The sequence below is a fragment of the Lacerta agilis genome, chromosome 6 (assembly GCF_009819535.1).
Source record: "Lacerta agilis isolate rLacAgi1 chromosome 6, rLacAgi1.pri, whole genome shotgun sequence".
Lineage (NCBI taxonomy): Eukaryota > Metazoa > Chordata > Lepidosauria > Squamata > Lacertidae > Lacerta > Lacerta agilis.
Window position 1 is genome coordinate 38,918,598 of NC_046317.1, and position 16,010 is coordinate 38,934,607.

The window sequence follows — 16,010 nt, forward strand, 5'->3', positions numbered from 1 at the left end:
TCAGAAACTGCCCCATAATTTACTTTGCATTTACAGCTAAGTAGAAATTCTGAACCTTGTCTCCTATCCTGCAGAAATCTGTCAGACCTCCCACAAATGCAGATGTTAAGTTCTGCCCTAAAGTAATGATGTTTCCCAGAAGTCTTGTAACTCCACCAGGTGCACCAAATGGCTTAAGCAGTTGCAATCACTGCTGAACATTTTTTGGGGCACAGTGTTTTTAATAATGAGATCATTTATTGGGCACAGCTAACCCTCTTTACATGAGCTTTGCCTCCCCCCCCCCCATTTTAAAAATCATATTCTGTTACAAAAATATTCATATTATATCACAGTAATATGAATTTTGGGGCCTGAAATTTGGCAGACCATGTGGCATGGTAGCACTGAGCCTGTTGAGGCCTTTATTCTACTTTAGAGATTTAGCAAAGAAGTATCCTCAAGGGTCATGGACTGTCTTCTTATGAGCCAAATTGTTAGAATAATGCCTGGATATCCCTGCCTTTGGAAAGGTGGCTTTTGGGAACATGATACAGGCATGTTGAAGAGCATTCAGGGTGCAAAGAGAGAAGTAATCAACACAAATTCTCTCCAGCCAGTGAAGTGCAGGATGGCTTGGTGGTACAAGTTCATTGAGAAAGTTGGCAAACAACTTTCAAATTAACAAGTTCAGTGACATCTCATGAAATCTCATAATGATCAAGCAGCTCAAAAGACTTGCTAATCTTACTGCAACTGTTTACCTGCTGGTCCCCATCACAACCTGTGATTTGCAAACAATAATACTATAGCCAGACCTGTAGGCTGCTACTTTACTACTGTTATAAAATATAACAAGCATACGGTATAACTCTTCCAACCCATTATTGTGACACTTTCTTCTTGGCATGACTTCTCCTAAATGTGACCCAACTCCCTCCTTTCCAAGCTTTAAACAAGGACTCAGCTAGATTGGGGGGGGGGGGGGAGCACAGCAATTTATACACGTTGTACATGCAATATAACTTTGTGCCACTAGGTGCTGCTGTGGAGTCCCGTTTTTCTCTACCTGTTTTCCCTGCTTAAATTTACAATGCATTTAACTGAAATGCTTCTTTGATGTGTCTAGATCCAGCTCAAATCTTCTCTACTGGCTTGACATTTTTTCATCCTGTTGCTCTCATCCCTCCGCCTTTGTTCACTACGTTCTGCATAATTTATTGAATAAAATACTGTTTCACTTTTCTGACCTCAGATCACTTAGCTAGTTAACTTTTTGTTACCTGTTCTCTGTGTCTAGGATTTTCTCTTCCTTGGCCATTCATCACCATTCTCCACCTTTGCAGCCTCTAGTATGAAGGGCATCAGATAAATGTCAAGAATTGCCTAATCAGGTTCTCTCTTGATTCTGGCCCTATTTCTAAGAAGGCTTTTCAACCCTGTCCCTTCCATACAGCATCCTGGTTGCTGTGTGAACCTTACGAAGGGAAATTGTCCACTCATATGATGATAAGGTCACCAGTGGAATGGAGCATGACTTCCTTCCCCCTAGTTATCTAATGACATTAGTGATAAAGAAAGTGTCTTTCAGAAAAATGCCACAATCCCAAATCTTAGTGCAGCACCTTGTACATAGGAGTGATGTTCCCAAGATCTATTCCTGGTGTGTTTTATTTATTTATTAAATTTATATACTGCCTTTTGTCAGAAAACCACAGGGCGGTTTGCAACATAAAACATAAACAGGCAATGTACAGGTATGTCAGTGGATATTATCTATCCAGTTCAAAAATTAACACAGTTACATAAATGCGGTTATAATACAAGAGTGTGTGTGTGTGTGTGAGAGAGAGAGAGAGAGAGAGAGAGAGAGAGAGAGAGAGAACAACTGTGAAACAGCATACATACCTAGCAGCAAAAGCCTAAAAATAAGGGAGGAGAAAATCAGCAGCAAGGTGTCTAAAGTACAAAAGCAGTGCACAAGAGTGCTATACAAAAGTAGCTCTTAATCCTTTCCCCCACAGAAAATGACAGACACTTCCAGCTCTCAACTGAGAACTTTCAATTTCTCTCCCAGTCTCTCACCATGGGAGATCCTTAACTTACACCCTCTGTTGGCCGCTTTCAGGTGGGTGTAGTCTTGGCCCTCCATGCAGGAGTGATAATCCCTTGTGGCGTCTTCCCTTCAAAGTGACTCTCACTAGCATTGGTTGCCTCCTTATCCTGAAAAGCACTCTCAGGGTGGGCAGGATCCAGTTTGCCTGCTTTGATGTAGCAGCAGCAGCAGCAGCAGCAGCAGCAGCAGCAGCAGCAGCAGCAGCAGCAGCCACCGCCGCCAGTTAACACTGTCCTGTGCACCCAGTTGCTGGTGAGTTTTATGTAGGAGAGAAGCCTAATCCAAGGTAAATGGATGATTCCTTCAAGTAACAAGGAACTGGAAAGTTCAGTGATCTTGTGAAGACCCATCCTTGCCATGTTAGATGTAACACCACCTAATGTGGTTGGTACCCAGTGGTATGAGTTTGTCCCTCACTTGCTGCCTTGGCCTTCCTGACACTTTCCAACCAGAGCCCATAGATTTGGAGGTTTGTCTCTTGCTGTCGTAGATGAACTGCCATTTGGAGGATGGGGGTACTGGGGGTGGGGTGGAGAGAGAGGGAGAGAGAGAGAATGCCACGCTCCAGCCTTCTAAATAATGCATCAGGTCTGGTAGATGCGATTCTTGCTTTTGCATTCTGTTCAGGGCACTGGTGGGCCCTTTAATTATTAAGTTCCAACCAAGTGTCACAATGCGTATTGAATTGACATGTGTGTATCTTGGAAAAATAACTCCCACGATTTGATGGGAGGTATGCCTGTGCTAGCAGAAGAGGTTTTCATTGTACCCTGCATTCCAACTGGCAGCTGTGCAGGGCATTCCAGGCCAGCCAGGAAATGTAACAGATGCCTTGCTGCGTCTGCAATATGTCCAAGCTGAGAGGTTGTGCACACCACACAAAGGGACCATGATACCTGGCGGTTCATTTTCCATGGCTTGGATGCATATCCGGGGTGCGTATCATGCCATTGCAGATGAAGAACATTAACTGTAGATCTATACATTTGACTTCTGTTTTGTCCAGCAGTACATCGAATACTATATTCTTTGCTAGTTTACACTGGCAAATTTTGCATTATAAATAGCAGTGCTAAATACAGTGTGCAGGATTCCGTCCCCCACCCCCCGATGTTTAGATGGTTTGTGGAACTCTAGAGTATCTGAACTGCATTATTCTAAGCTGTTTTGGGGATCTATTTAACTCTGGGAGGCTCACCAGCAAGGGATTATAGTATGCTGGAAATCTCCTGAAACAATAAAATATTGGCTGGCAGCTTTATTGCGATGCCTGCTGTCTTTGGAAGAGCAGCACTTTGTGTGATAGAGAGCTTTTATTAAAAAAAATGTAATTGAGTATACTGCAGTTTGGAGCTGGATCCTGGACATACTTTCATTAAGACCATTCATTCACTTTACTGAGAAGTTACACTATGTTTAGTGGCCTTAGAATAAAATTTCTGCTTGCTCTTTTAAGATAGCCTACAAAGGAACGAGAAATTATGCTTGTTTCCCTGTCTTTCCAGTTTTATGATGTAAAAGGAGTGCCTGCTTTATTATTTTACTGTCCCCCAATTGGTTTACAACCTTTTCCCCCTAACCTTCCCTTTTCTTAAAACACACACAAATATGCACACTTGGGATAATAATTTTTCTTGGCCATTAATTTAGTCTAGGAGTTTTTGCATGCATCCCTACCCCTACAGAAGATCACTTATGCCAGGTGTTTCTGAAATCACCATTGATTTTTAAAACCCTTTCCCTTCTTGATCAATGTTCCTGTACTTTGTGTTTGTGATATTCCACTAGATTATTCACTATCCATTAGCATTCCAAAGCCAGTAATACTTGAGTTTATAATAAAGCTTTAAAAACATATTTTTTCCCTCTACTCCATCTCCCACCCCCAACTGAAAGAACCTCCTCTATACCTGGTAAGGAAGAAGGAAAAAGATGTACAGGAAATATATAGAAAGTCTTGCAGATTTCCTTTAAATCAAGCTTACTGTTAATGGTTCAAAAGTGTCTTGTGTACAACTTGTCAGCAGATTTGATCAGTCCTTTGGGAGGAAAATTACTTTTGGGGACAGCAGAGATGGTTGCATTGGATTAGTATAGAAAGTGTCTATGGACTCAGCTACACAGCTGCAAATAAAACGTTTTAAGTGTGTTGTAAAGTGTAATATACACATGTGACACTAGATGGCGACAGTGAGCTATGACAAATTCAATGTGTTTTTTCAAAACGTTTTTTCAAAAGCATTTTCACAACGGGTTTTTTGTGTGTGTAGATTCCGCCTACCTATCTTAGTATGGTGATTAGAATTGTTCTATTTGTAATACAAGGGCACCTATTCGGATCCCATTGTGCCACACTAAAGGCATTCCTTCTTTTCCCAGTAGCTTTTGGTGTGGAACTGAAAATGGAAAGGACAAACTTTTCTGACACTTTGCTGCTACTCCATCCTGGCAGGATGAGGCAAAGGAGCTACAAATGACCCCATTAAAAGGTTTTTTTGTTTTCAGATTTTAAATAATGGATTTTTAAAAAACAAATTAAAAACACAACAAAAAACTACACAATTGGAGAGATGAACCTGGAGAAGCAAAAACAAGGATTCAATATTTCAAATAGCACTTTATTATTTGGTAAATATTAGTCAAGCTAAATTCATTTGTTATACATGGTTACCAGGGCTCAATACTACTGATTTAAACCATTCTTAGAAAAACTTACTTGGTGTGCCAGTTTGCCCAAGATGAGATGTTCCCATATCTTTCTGAGCCAGTGTGGTGTAGTGGTTAAGAGGGGTAGACTTGTATTCTGGTGAACCGGGTTCACATCTCTGCTCCTCCACATGCAGCTGCTGGGTGACCTTGGGTGATCTTTGAAGTCTCTCAGCCCCACTCACCTCACAGAGTGTTTGTTGTGGGGGAGGAAGGGAAAGGAGAATGTTAGCCGCTTTGAGACTCCTTCAAAGCGGGATATCAAATCCAAACTCTTCTTCTTTTACCAAAATTTAACAGTGAGTAATTTTTGCATTGTATAGCTATTTCTACTTTGGCAATTGTCGAAAGGTGATGAGTAGTTGATTGCGTACTGCTTCTGCTTGCTGCCCTGGCAGGATATCCTATAATGTTGCTCAAGGGTCCTATGTTTTCCGGCAAAGGTGTCTGCAACACCAAACATGTTTCATCCAAAAATCTAAACAGCCAAACATGACCACCATGTATTTGTGGTTGAAGATCCCCAGTTCATCACAGCTCTGCCAGCATTAGTTAGATATTAAACTGAAATGTTTGCACTACTTGGACAGGACTTTTAAGTATACAAGCACATAAATGGTAAATGTGTACACTTTAATGACTATCAAATGTTATTTTTATTGACAAAAATACTGCGCCTGTTGGACCTGGAATAACTGATACCAGTACACCTTGAATCCCAGAATTTTGGTCATAAGTTGTTAAAGAGAAAGAAAATGGCTATACTTAATTATGTCTATAAAGCAGAATATGTCTCTTTCTAAGGCATAAAGACCTCCTGTCAATTACTTAGGGTGGTCAACAAATGCTGTACTGTAATGATGGGCTTTCTTCATGACAAATGGCCAGTGTATAAGAATTACTGATCTGGTACACATGTGTAAGGACCATAGTAAAAAAATGGAATCCCATACATTTTAATGCTTTTTGCATTCAGCCTTTCCATTTCTACCCAGTGGAAGTCTGAACCATGTGATGTATTGGAACTTTGAATCTCCTCCTTAGCTAAATTCTTTTTCCTCTTGTGTGTATGTAAAATTTTCCCCCCACCCCTAATACAGAGACAGACAGACAGACCGACAGACAGACAGACAGACAGAATACAGGTGACGACTGATTAATTTGTGTCTGTAAGTCAGCAATGGTGCATTTTGAGGGAAGGATTCTTTATCCTTCTTTAGAGCAAAAAACTGGCAAACACCCAAGTTTGCACAAACATGGTTTAGCATATGAAGTTGAGCTGCAGCTGCCTGAGGAGGGTGGAGAGTGCACAAGCCTGTGGCTCACTGTTGCTTATCCTCATAATGCTAAACCATTGTTTAATGCTTTGTGCAAGCACAAGAGTCATGAGCTAGTTAAGGGCACACAAATCTGTGGTGTTTTTAACTCCATAGATGAAAAGCTAAAGCGAATTGCTGGTTTAGAAATGGCAAATAGGCCCTTATTTCCATAGTCATGCTGCTGTGGATTATGTAAAAACTGCATTCTGTGCCTTTCAACTACACTAGCTTTCGTTTCGTGCCTTTTCCTTTATGCCTCAAATATTGTCTTGCTACTTGGCATCCTTTTCACTTTTAAAAATAGAAAGTGAAAGAGTCAATGCTAACAGTTATGCTGACCAGATACACAATACGGGTGATGGGTGATGATTCATCTTTGGTATAGACTTCACTTTGCTCAGTGCTTTAACTAGGAAGCTGCTAGGTTTGTTCTTTACAAAATTGTTCAGTTAGTATAATTCCAGATATGATTAAGAAATTATATTGGGGTCTATTAATGGGCAAGCCTTTCCCCCAAATCACATATAAACCTCATAAAATAGTGCCTAAGATCAAATGAGGACAATCTGGGGAATTAAAGTAAAGGTCAGAATTTGTGGGAGGAGAAGGAAACTTGAGTGCCCAGAGTGTGGTGAAGTGGCTAGAATGTTGGCTTTTGATGAGGGAAACTCGGATTCCTATTCCCTGTTTAGCTGTGAAGCTTACTGGGTGGCCTTGGGCATACCTCAGAACCTACCTTGTAGGGTCATTTTGAAGCAAAAAGCCTGCTCTGTGCTTCTTTGGGAGGAAGGAAGAGGTATGAAGTTAACAATTAGATGGCACCCATACCTTGACACTGGAGAGACCAACATAAAGTACTGGTCCCACGTAATATGGGATATAGTTTTACTGGAAAAATGGATTTGCACACTAAGTATTTTGAAAGGCCAGAATAAGATAGATAAATTTATTTCTGTTTGGTATGATTTTGTGGTTTATACAAATATTAAATAACATGGGCAGCGTACAATGGATCTGGTTGATTTAAACCAGGGGTCGGCAAGGTTTACCTCTCCTGGGCCGGTTCACTCCAGCGACGATCCCTCCGTGGGCTGGATCGTGCGTGTGTGTGCACGTAATTTCCGGCACCTGCGTCTGCACAGACATGATTTCCGGTGCCGCGGAAGCGAGTCCCCATGCCGCACTGTGCTGGTTTGGTGCAGGACGTGGGGACTCGCCGAGTGGGCGACTTGGTTCAAGGGTGGCTCGTGGGCCGGTTGGCTTGTGAGCCACTTGTGGTCCATTGACCTTAGGTTGCCTACCCCTGATTTAAACCTTATTTCTCCCCCCCCCCATATTGTTCATCATTGTGAATGTTTTATTAACAGTTTGATTTTATATATTGATCACCTGCCAGTATACATATCTGTAAAACAATTGTAAGTTATTTTGATTTGTATTTATTCTAAATCTGGTTTGCTTATTTTTAAAATTGTGCTTCTGATTAGGAATACTTGCTGTTTGCACCGTTATACAATGAAAGCATATCTTAAAACTCCAATAAAAAATTAATTAATAAAAACCCAACACATAGCCCTAACACTTTTTTGTTTTTGTTTTTTGGCTTAGCTTTAAATATTCACTACAATATCTCATGTTTTATGAAGCAGAAATGAACATTTCCAGCTTCTGATACATTTAGATGAGATTGCGAATTGTGGTATATTTTTCCAGAGCAGGAAATGTCTGCAGGGGCTTTTACTCACATTTACTTGAACATGAGTAAAACACTCAGCACAGGAGAGGCTAGGAACTGAGTGGACAGGACAGCCCACACTGGGACAGTGCGGATGAGACTTTCATATGTGCCCCAGTCCACATGTTCAAGCAAATGTCTAGACAATTCTCATGATGTTGGCAACTGGTATTTATATTTATGAAGTTTTTTAATTAGAACAAGAACAAGTGGGGTGGCTGATAATTTATTATTTATTGGATGAATAACCATGTTTTACACTGAAGAAGACCCCAGATGTTGTAACAGAGGCATCAGATTGTGCTTGTGCACACCCATAGCTGTGCCTCCGCTCAAAACATAGGAGTTTGCCATCTCCTTTGACTGTGGGTATGCTTTGGGAATTTCCGTTTGGTGGCTTAGCTTTGAAACCTGCTGCAGTTATTGCCATTAACAGCGCCTTAAAAGTGTTTTTTGTACAAGTTTGCTTGATGACGGAACCAGACTCCCAGTTGCACATTAATCTGAATGGCAGCCATTGGCATTCTATTAGTCTTAATGGCGCATTCTTACAATGTGAAGTGTTTGATTTCCTTTGGGTAGGCTTGATGATGATGGTATTGGTTATTGGTTATGTGCTAATTGATGGAGCCATGAGATGTGTGTTGACTTCCTTTTCAGCTGACCTGAAATCAGTGCTGTTTATCTATACATATGTTGTTGTTTTTTGTTTCGTACAGAGTGCAGCTGCAGCACCAAGTCCAGTACTTGGAAACATTCCTCCAAATGATGGAATGCCAGGGGGACCCATTCCTCCAGGTTTCTTTCAGGTAAGAATTGGCTCTCCTGACTTTTGTTGCTGTTTGCTGCATGCATGAACATGAATGGATTCTTAAGTAGTTTACAGATGCATCATAGTCTCAGAGACACTTTTTAAACAAAACCCAATTAGCTGTAATATTCTGCTTGGTTTCCCTTAACCTTTGTTTTTGCAGTGTGTATGTGTTAGCTTTCTCTGGTCTGGAAAGCGAGATTCATTTTTGTTTTTTTTTTTGTGTTTTGTGTTTTTGTTTTTTACAATTCAGTATTTTCCAAAGCTGCTTTAAAAAAAAATTATTTATTTGTTGGTCATGGTCATGACAGGCTTGTGTGTAATTCAAAACATTCAGGATTTGGATTCTTCTTCTTTTCCTTCTGGTTAACCACTTGATTTTTTCCAACTGCCATCACCGAAATCTTTTAACAAAACCAGCTTAAGCTCTAGCCACAGGCAGAAACCCATCCAGCCTATCATGGCAATGGGAGAGAAACCCAGTATCTCAATTTCTGCCTATTGGAGTTGAGTTCATTTCCCCTTGAAATTTCCCTTCTTTTAGCAAAGTTTACCTTTATTTACCTTTATGTGATTTCCAAGTAATAGTTTTGTGAGCAACACCTAAGGTGAAGGACGTTTATGGTTGAAACAAGGGAACTGGGTTTAACAGCGATTTCCAAGCAGTCAGGATTTTTAACAGGTTTTTAATTCTTCAAAATGCCTCCTCTCTGTGCTATGTTATGGCTGGGCTAATTGTGCCTCCTTCAAGGGCCATGTTGGATACATTTGGAGCTGCAGGATGCAGTTAATATAAGCCACACATGGGTGGTGGTGGTGGTTTTGTGTTGTTTTGTTGTTACATATAGGCACAGGATTTCCAGCACTTACATGATCTAAGTTTGTAACTGCTAACTCCCAATATTTGTAAACTTCTGGCAACCCATTAAAAATATTTTTAAAGCAATAGAATTCATAAGATCTAATAAATAGTAAGTTTAGTTTGTTGCAGTTTTATTTCTTGTAACCTGGCATATTGTGACTAGTATGTATTCATTTTCATTTTGGTAACCATGAAGGATAGCACCTTCTTAAATTCATGAACACTGGGATACCTCATCCTAATGAGTGGCAACGGTCAATTAAAAAGGGACACGTGAATATTAAGCCATAGGTTTAATTGATTACCAGTGTCATTGGTAGTTATGTTCATTTTAGTATTACAGAGCTACATATCAGCAATAATCTTTTCTAAAAAGTTATGAATATTGCTTGTAGTCTGGAAGTATGTTTGGAAGTATGTTTTGCCTTATTTGAGTTACTGACTGTGTGCAAGAAAAAAAGTATTGAGCGATGAATACTTTCATCAAAGTTATGTGGTCTGGATTACGATGCTAAAACTACTAATTCTGTGGATGGGGCTTGTTAGCCTGCTGTATTAATTTTATTTTTAATGAATAATATATTTGTAGGACATGTGCGTACTTGGAAAAAGAGAATCTCTTGCTTCTGAGATACTAAAAGAGGCTTAAGCGAGTTTTTTTATATTGGTGGAAATAAGTGAAAGAGGATGTGAGATGGGAACATCTGCCAGCAATTCAAGTTTCGTATGCCTTCGGTACAACATACGTAGATTTTTATTTTGGTCTGTTTGATAGAGAGAATCCTCTTTTGTCAATGTTTTTCAGAGGATTTTTGTTTGTTTTGGGGCAAGTATTCTGAACTTTACAGTTCAACAAGCTGACACTGTGCTGAACCTTTAAGCAGTATAGGTATTTATAATCTGCCCCTCTGTCTGAATGTGCTGGGGCAGAGATACATAGTACAAATAAAAAAATCAGCAATAAGATTTAGAAAGTATAAAACTAAATTCAGAGTTCAACCAGACACACTTTTGAGCCTGCTTTCATCTGCGCAGAAATGATGACACGATTTCAGCACCATGGAAGGCCTCTGCGGACACACAGAAGCCCATGGGCACCACATTGGGAACCCTGTATTAACCTATAGTTAAAGTAAACTATAGTTTAATGTAAATGAGCAGTGTGCTGGCACATGCTACTGAGATCACAGGTGCTTAATTCCTCCTCCTCTTCCTCTACTGCTGTGCTGCCCCCAAATTGTGACTCTTCATGAACCCAGGCTTGTGAATTGTTTCTCTCCAAACAAACATACAGGAAGTGATAAGCCAAGAGCAAACCTTGGTTTAACGTGACATGCACACCACGCCAATGTGGTCCTTTCCAGGTTAAGAAGGATATTGCTTGAACTTCTGTATTTGTAACTAAGGGAGAACAAAAGAGCAACTGCTCAGCTGACAATGCCTGCTCTTGTGTCTGGCCCGAGGTCAAGCAGGTCTGCAGACCAGTGACGGAGAATACAGCTATAACTATCTATGTTTCCCGTTGCAGTTTCTTTTGGGGGGGGTCACAAAAAACCCATTTTTTAAATAAAAGAAGTCAAAAGCTGCACCCTTTGGCTTCAAAACATTTGCAGATCAGAATGCCCGAAAGACAGAAATATAAGCAATAACAAACAATTCAACTTTTTTATCACCTTTAGTTTAGTTTTCCAAATTCACAAACGGAGGGTTTCAGTATATGGCGGAGCCTCCCCAGCCGTGTTAGCCTGAGTGTTGATAGTGGAGGCTGCTTCTCTCCTTTCTCTTTGCCTCCAGCTAGAAAAGGCAGGTGAACAGGCTGGTAGTGAAGGAGAAGGAAGTGTAACAGCCACCAAGTACTGGCCACTTGCTCGCCCGACTTCTCCCACCCCACCCCCCTGCTCCCCATTTCCCCAGAAGAACAGGGCAGGCTGCTATATGGCCAACTGCTCCTCTTCCTCCCTGCAATAGCAGTCACTTCAGGGTTTTGTCAGCCATGAACCATGGACTGCTTGCCAGCCCATGGGCCCTAGCAAATGCCCAACAGTGCCAGCTGCTAATACTGGGGGCCTTCCTTAGCAATCAGTCTGCACCACCTCCAGAGATAAGGCAGGCTTTGCAGCAGTCAAAGATGGGCATGTGTTGTCTTTTACATTATGGTGTAAGATGCACTGAAGGGTCCAGACTGTTATCTAGTTGCCTAACCCTGCTCTGGGGAGGACGGTGGGGATTGGAAAATGAGATTCTATACTGTATGTGCTTTGAGTTTTCTAGCAATGCTCAGTTACCTTATGTGTTCTTTCAGGCTCTTTGTGTACGGTTATTGCTGTACACTTGGTGGCCGTGTATTTTCCTGCTGATTTTTGAACTCTGTGTGTAGCATTTTGAAAAATCTCTCTGATGAAATGGAAAGTTGAACATAAATCAATGTCTGTTGCTGTTTTAGCTATGCATCAGCAGTTAGTGAGGGATGCACCATAACAAAGCACTATCAAGTTTGTGTTCCTACACTGCCCCCTAATGCATTGAGACCTTGGGAGCCAGACGGTGATGGTGTTCCTCAGCACTTTTGCATTTTATTAAAGCTTTGACTCCCTGCCTTTTTCCATGCTAACTAGCTACATTTGTTTACTAGTTTATAATCCTGTTGGTAAAGCAGAAATGAAATTAATGTGGGGGGGAAGGTAAGATTAAGAGCTGAATTGCATAAGCCTGATCTCCTACATGGATACAGATCACTCCCATGCTGGAAATGACATTCAGGGAGGTACATGCAGTTGCACATGATGTGTGCACAGTTGTCAGTCACCCTGGGAACCTGCCATAAATAGGTACTTCCTGCCACGTGTATACATACTGAAATGGACAAGTGTGTATCATACCTGAATGAAATTCACATGATTTCTTCTATGGAAATGATATTCAGCTTGGACATTAATTCTAAGTGTGTGTTCTTGCATGTAATTTTCAAGTGGCCCATCTTTAGAAATCAAATTTCACATAGTTTTTTATCATGTTTTATCATGGTGACTGGCTTGATCTACTTTAAGGAACTGATGTGCAGAGAATAATTTTGTTTGGGGGCTGTAAACACTGTATGATTGTTTCAGTTTTGTTTCTGCTACTTTAGCCTTTTGGGGTCTGATGGACTCGCATCACCATAGAATGAAATGCCAGTCCTTGCTGTTTAACACTTGACAATTTGTTGCAGTATCTTAACAGGGCAGAAACAAGAAAACGCAGCTGAAATTGAAAATATTGTTGAGCTATACGCTTCCAGCCTCTCCTATGTAAACACTCTTGGAAGTGCTGTTGACAGACACATCTTCACCATCTTCATTTGGCAGGATTTCCTTTCTTACCACAGTGGCTGTAGATAATTCCCTGCTTGACAATTCTGACTGGAAGGAGGGATGGCTGTTTCCACAAACTTACAATGGAGCACAAAAGCCTTCCATTCTAGGCTTTGGGGTCTTTCAGACCCAGTGGGGGGGGGGAGATGTCACACATTTGCACCAGTTTTTCAAATCTTTCCTTGGGAGTTGCCACAAAGGATGTTCCGCAGCCCTGCAAATAAATTCCCAGGTGGTATCCCAGAATGTAGCAGGGTCACAAAAAGGGGGGGGGGACAGGACTGTTGTAGCTCATTTGTTCACTTATGCATGGCTGCTTAGAATACAGTCATACCTTAGGTTGCGAACGCTGCGGGTTACGGTTTTTTGGGTTGCGCTAGCGCTGAACCCGGAAGTTCCGGAATGGGTTACATCCGGGTTTCGGCGCTCACGCATGTGCAGAACCGCTAAATCGTGACCCGTGCATGCACAGAAGCAGCGCTGCGGGTTGCGAACGTGCCTCCCGCACGGATCACGTTTGCAACCTGAACGTCCACTGTACTGGAAATGGTGGGGATCAGGGACAGCCCTTTGGTATTATGAGGGGTATAGCCATTGCCTTTACTTGCATGTTTTCATGAGCTACTACCATGGAGATTTTCCATGCATTTGGGGACAAACCCCGGAAGGTTGTGGCTGCCATACAGATGTGTCACCATCCATACAGATGCAGTTTTTTAATTGGCCCTGGCTTACTTGGATTGCTGCCGACAATGAATGTTGAATTAGAGTCCAATTGGAGGCATATGCACAACATTGGGAGTTAGGAAAAGCACCCCTCTGGCCTGAAAGCAGGTTGCTCTGTGAAGGCAGTGTGGCTTGAAAGATGAGCCTTTTTGATTATTGGCTTTGGAAGCACTGCTTTCTGAGGTTTCAGAACACTTCTAATGGGTGTTTTGTGAGGAGGCTATGGATGTGAACACTACATTGGAGTCATTAAACCATTTCTTAATCTCTAAACGAAATAAGCTGTATGTTTAGCAGTATGTGAATAAAACCAGTCAGCTAACGTGAAGCAATAGACATTGTGACATTGTTTACTCATAAGCTACTGCAGTGCATTAGTGGATCAGTAATAGTAGTGAAGCTCCAGTACTTTGGCCACCTCATGAGAAGAGAAGACTCCCTAGAAAAGACCCTGATGTTGGTAAAGATGGAGGGCACAAGGAGAAGGGGACAACAGAGGATGAGATGGTTGGACAGTGTTCTCGAAGCGACTAGCATGAGTTTGGCCAAACTGCGGGAGGCAGTGAAAGATGGACGTGCTCTGGTTCATGGGGTCACGAAGAGTCGGACACGACTGAACGACTGAACAACAACAATAGTAGTTTCTGTGTTTTTTCTCAATCTGCCACATATTTTTTTTTAAAAAATGCTTATCGTCTATGGCACCTGCTTCGCATGCAGAAAGTCCTAGGTTGAAACCTCAGCATTTCCAGGTACAGCCGGGAATGTTGACCACCTGAAATTCAGGTGCGCTGCTGCCAATCAGTGTAGTAGACAGTAGTGACCAAATGCACCAATGGGCTGACAGTGTAAAACAGCTTCCTTTGTTTGAATGCTGGGCCCTTACAATAACATACATCAGGATATTGTATAAACTTGTATTATTTAAGTAAAATTAATACAGTTGAGATAGAAACACAGACAGACAGATACGGATATATACAGACTCATACACATACACATACTCCATAAGTTTAGATGTTTATTATTGCAAGACTCCTTTAAACACGTTTATTGACTTTCAAGTGGCTTCTAAAAAGCAAATAAACAATTTACATAGATTAAAATGTTTTCCCATCTTTAATCAGCTGCAGAAGTATTTTCCCCCTTCAACCTAATTCCTATTTATAGGGAAATGTGAAATTATAAATCTTTCCGGTGTCCTGTTGACAATGCACTTGCTTCTGTTTGTTGTGGGTGGCTGAATAGCTTCTAAAGTCAAGTCCCAGTTGTGCTTAAGAAATTCAGCAGAATGGATCTGCTTGGGACTCATACATACCACTTTCAGCAGGTGATCTGCTAGTAAAATAGTTTCATTCAAGCACCTGTTCTAACCTACCTTTGAAGTACCCTTCTCAATCTATCTGATCTTGGGTTTTTCAAAGTCAAACCCTTTCTGTGCCTTTTTCTATAACAGTAACACTTAGGAATACTGCACATTTCAAATGTTCGTAGTGGGTTCATTTCCTTAGCTTAATCATCTTTACAGCAGCCTGTAAAAAAAAGGTAAAGGTAAAGGACCCCTGACAGTTAAGTCCAGTCACAGACGACTCTGGGGTTGCGGCACTCATCTCGCTTTACAGGCCGAGGGAGCCGGCGGTTGTCCACAGACAGTTTTTCCGGGTCATGTGGGCAGCATGACTAAGCCTCTTCTGGCGCAACAGAACATAAAAACCAGAGCAGCGCACGGAAACGCTGTTTACCTTCCCGCCGGAGCAGTACGTATTTATCTACTTGCACTTTTTGGTGTGCTTTCGAACTGCTAGGTTGGCAGGAGCTGAGGCCGAGCAATGGGAGCTCACCCCGTCGTGGGGATTCGAACTGCTGACCTTTTGATCGGCAAGCCCAAGAGGCTCAGTGGTTTAGACCACAGTGCCACCTGCGTCCTCAGCAGCCTGTATGGAAGGGCAATAAATACTACCGGTATGAATGAAAAAGTTGGTGGTTATGCTTTGTGTTCGTTCATCTTCTAGGACAGCTTGCTGTAGCAAGACCCCTGATTTCCTATCTTCAGTTATGTGACCATTTTTTTTGAAAGTTAGCTTTATTAAATAAAAGTTTGTCAGCCACCTTGAAAGATGTTTGTGACAAGGTGCCTGAGACTTGCAACACTTCTCATCTCCTAGATTCTTAAAGTGAGCAGTTGGAGGCAAAATAACTCCCAACTTTGTATCACCTTCTTTCCTTCAAATTTAGGAATCTTCACTAGACAGCCTGAGGTGGAAAAACGACTTTGCTCCGAGAAGGAGAACAAAGTCATGAGGTCCCAACAAGAAATTGTAATAATTCAGTCCTGTCATTTGTTGGCTTGCCTGTTGAAGATTTAGATGCAACTCATCAACTGGTTTCCCAAACTTTTAAAGTGGA

The 16,010-nt window shown here is 41.4% G+C and overlaps 1 protein-coding gene across 5 annotated transcripts in view; it reads left to right on the plus strand.

Annotated features, from left to right (window-relative positions):
• Window positions 1-16,010, plus strand: part of SSBP3 (single stranded DNA binding protein 3) — a 172,478-nt gene that overhangs the window by 118,290 nt on the left and 38,178 nt on the right. For all 5 annotated transcript variants that reach the window (XM_033152058.1, XM_033152055.1, XM_033152054.1 and 2 more), the window contains exon 5: window positions 8,575-8,664. In XM_033152058.1, coding sequence (XP_033007949.1) covers window positions 8,575-8,664 — 90 coding nt within the window. The remainder of the gene's footprint in view (window positions 1-8,574; window positions 8,665-16,010) is intronic.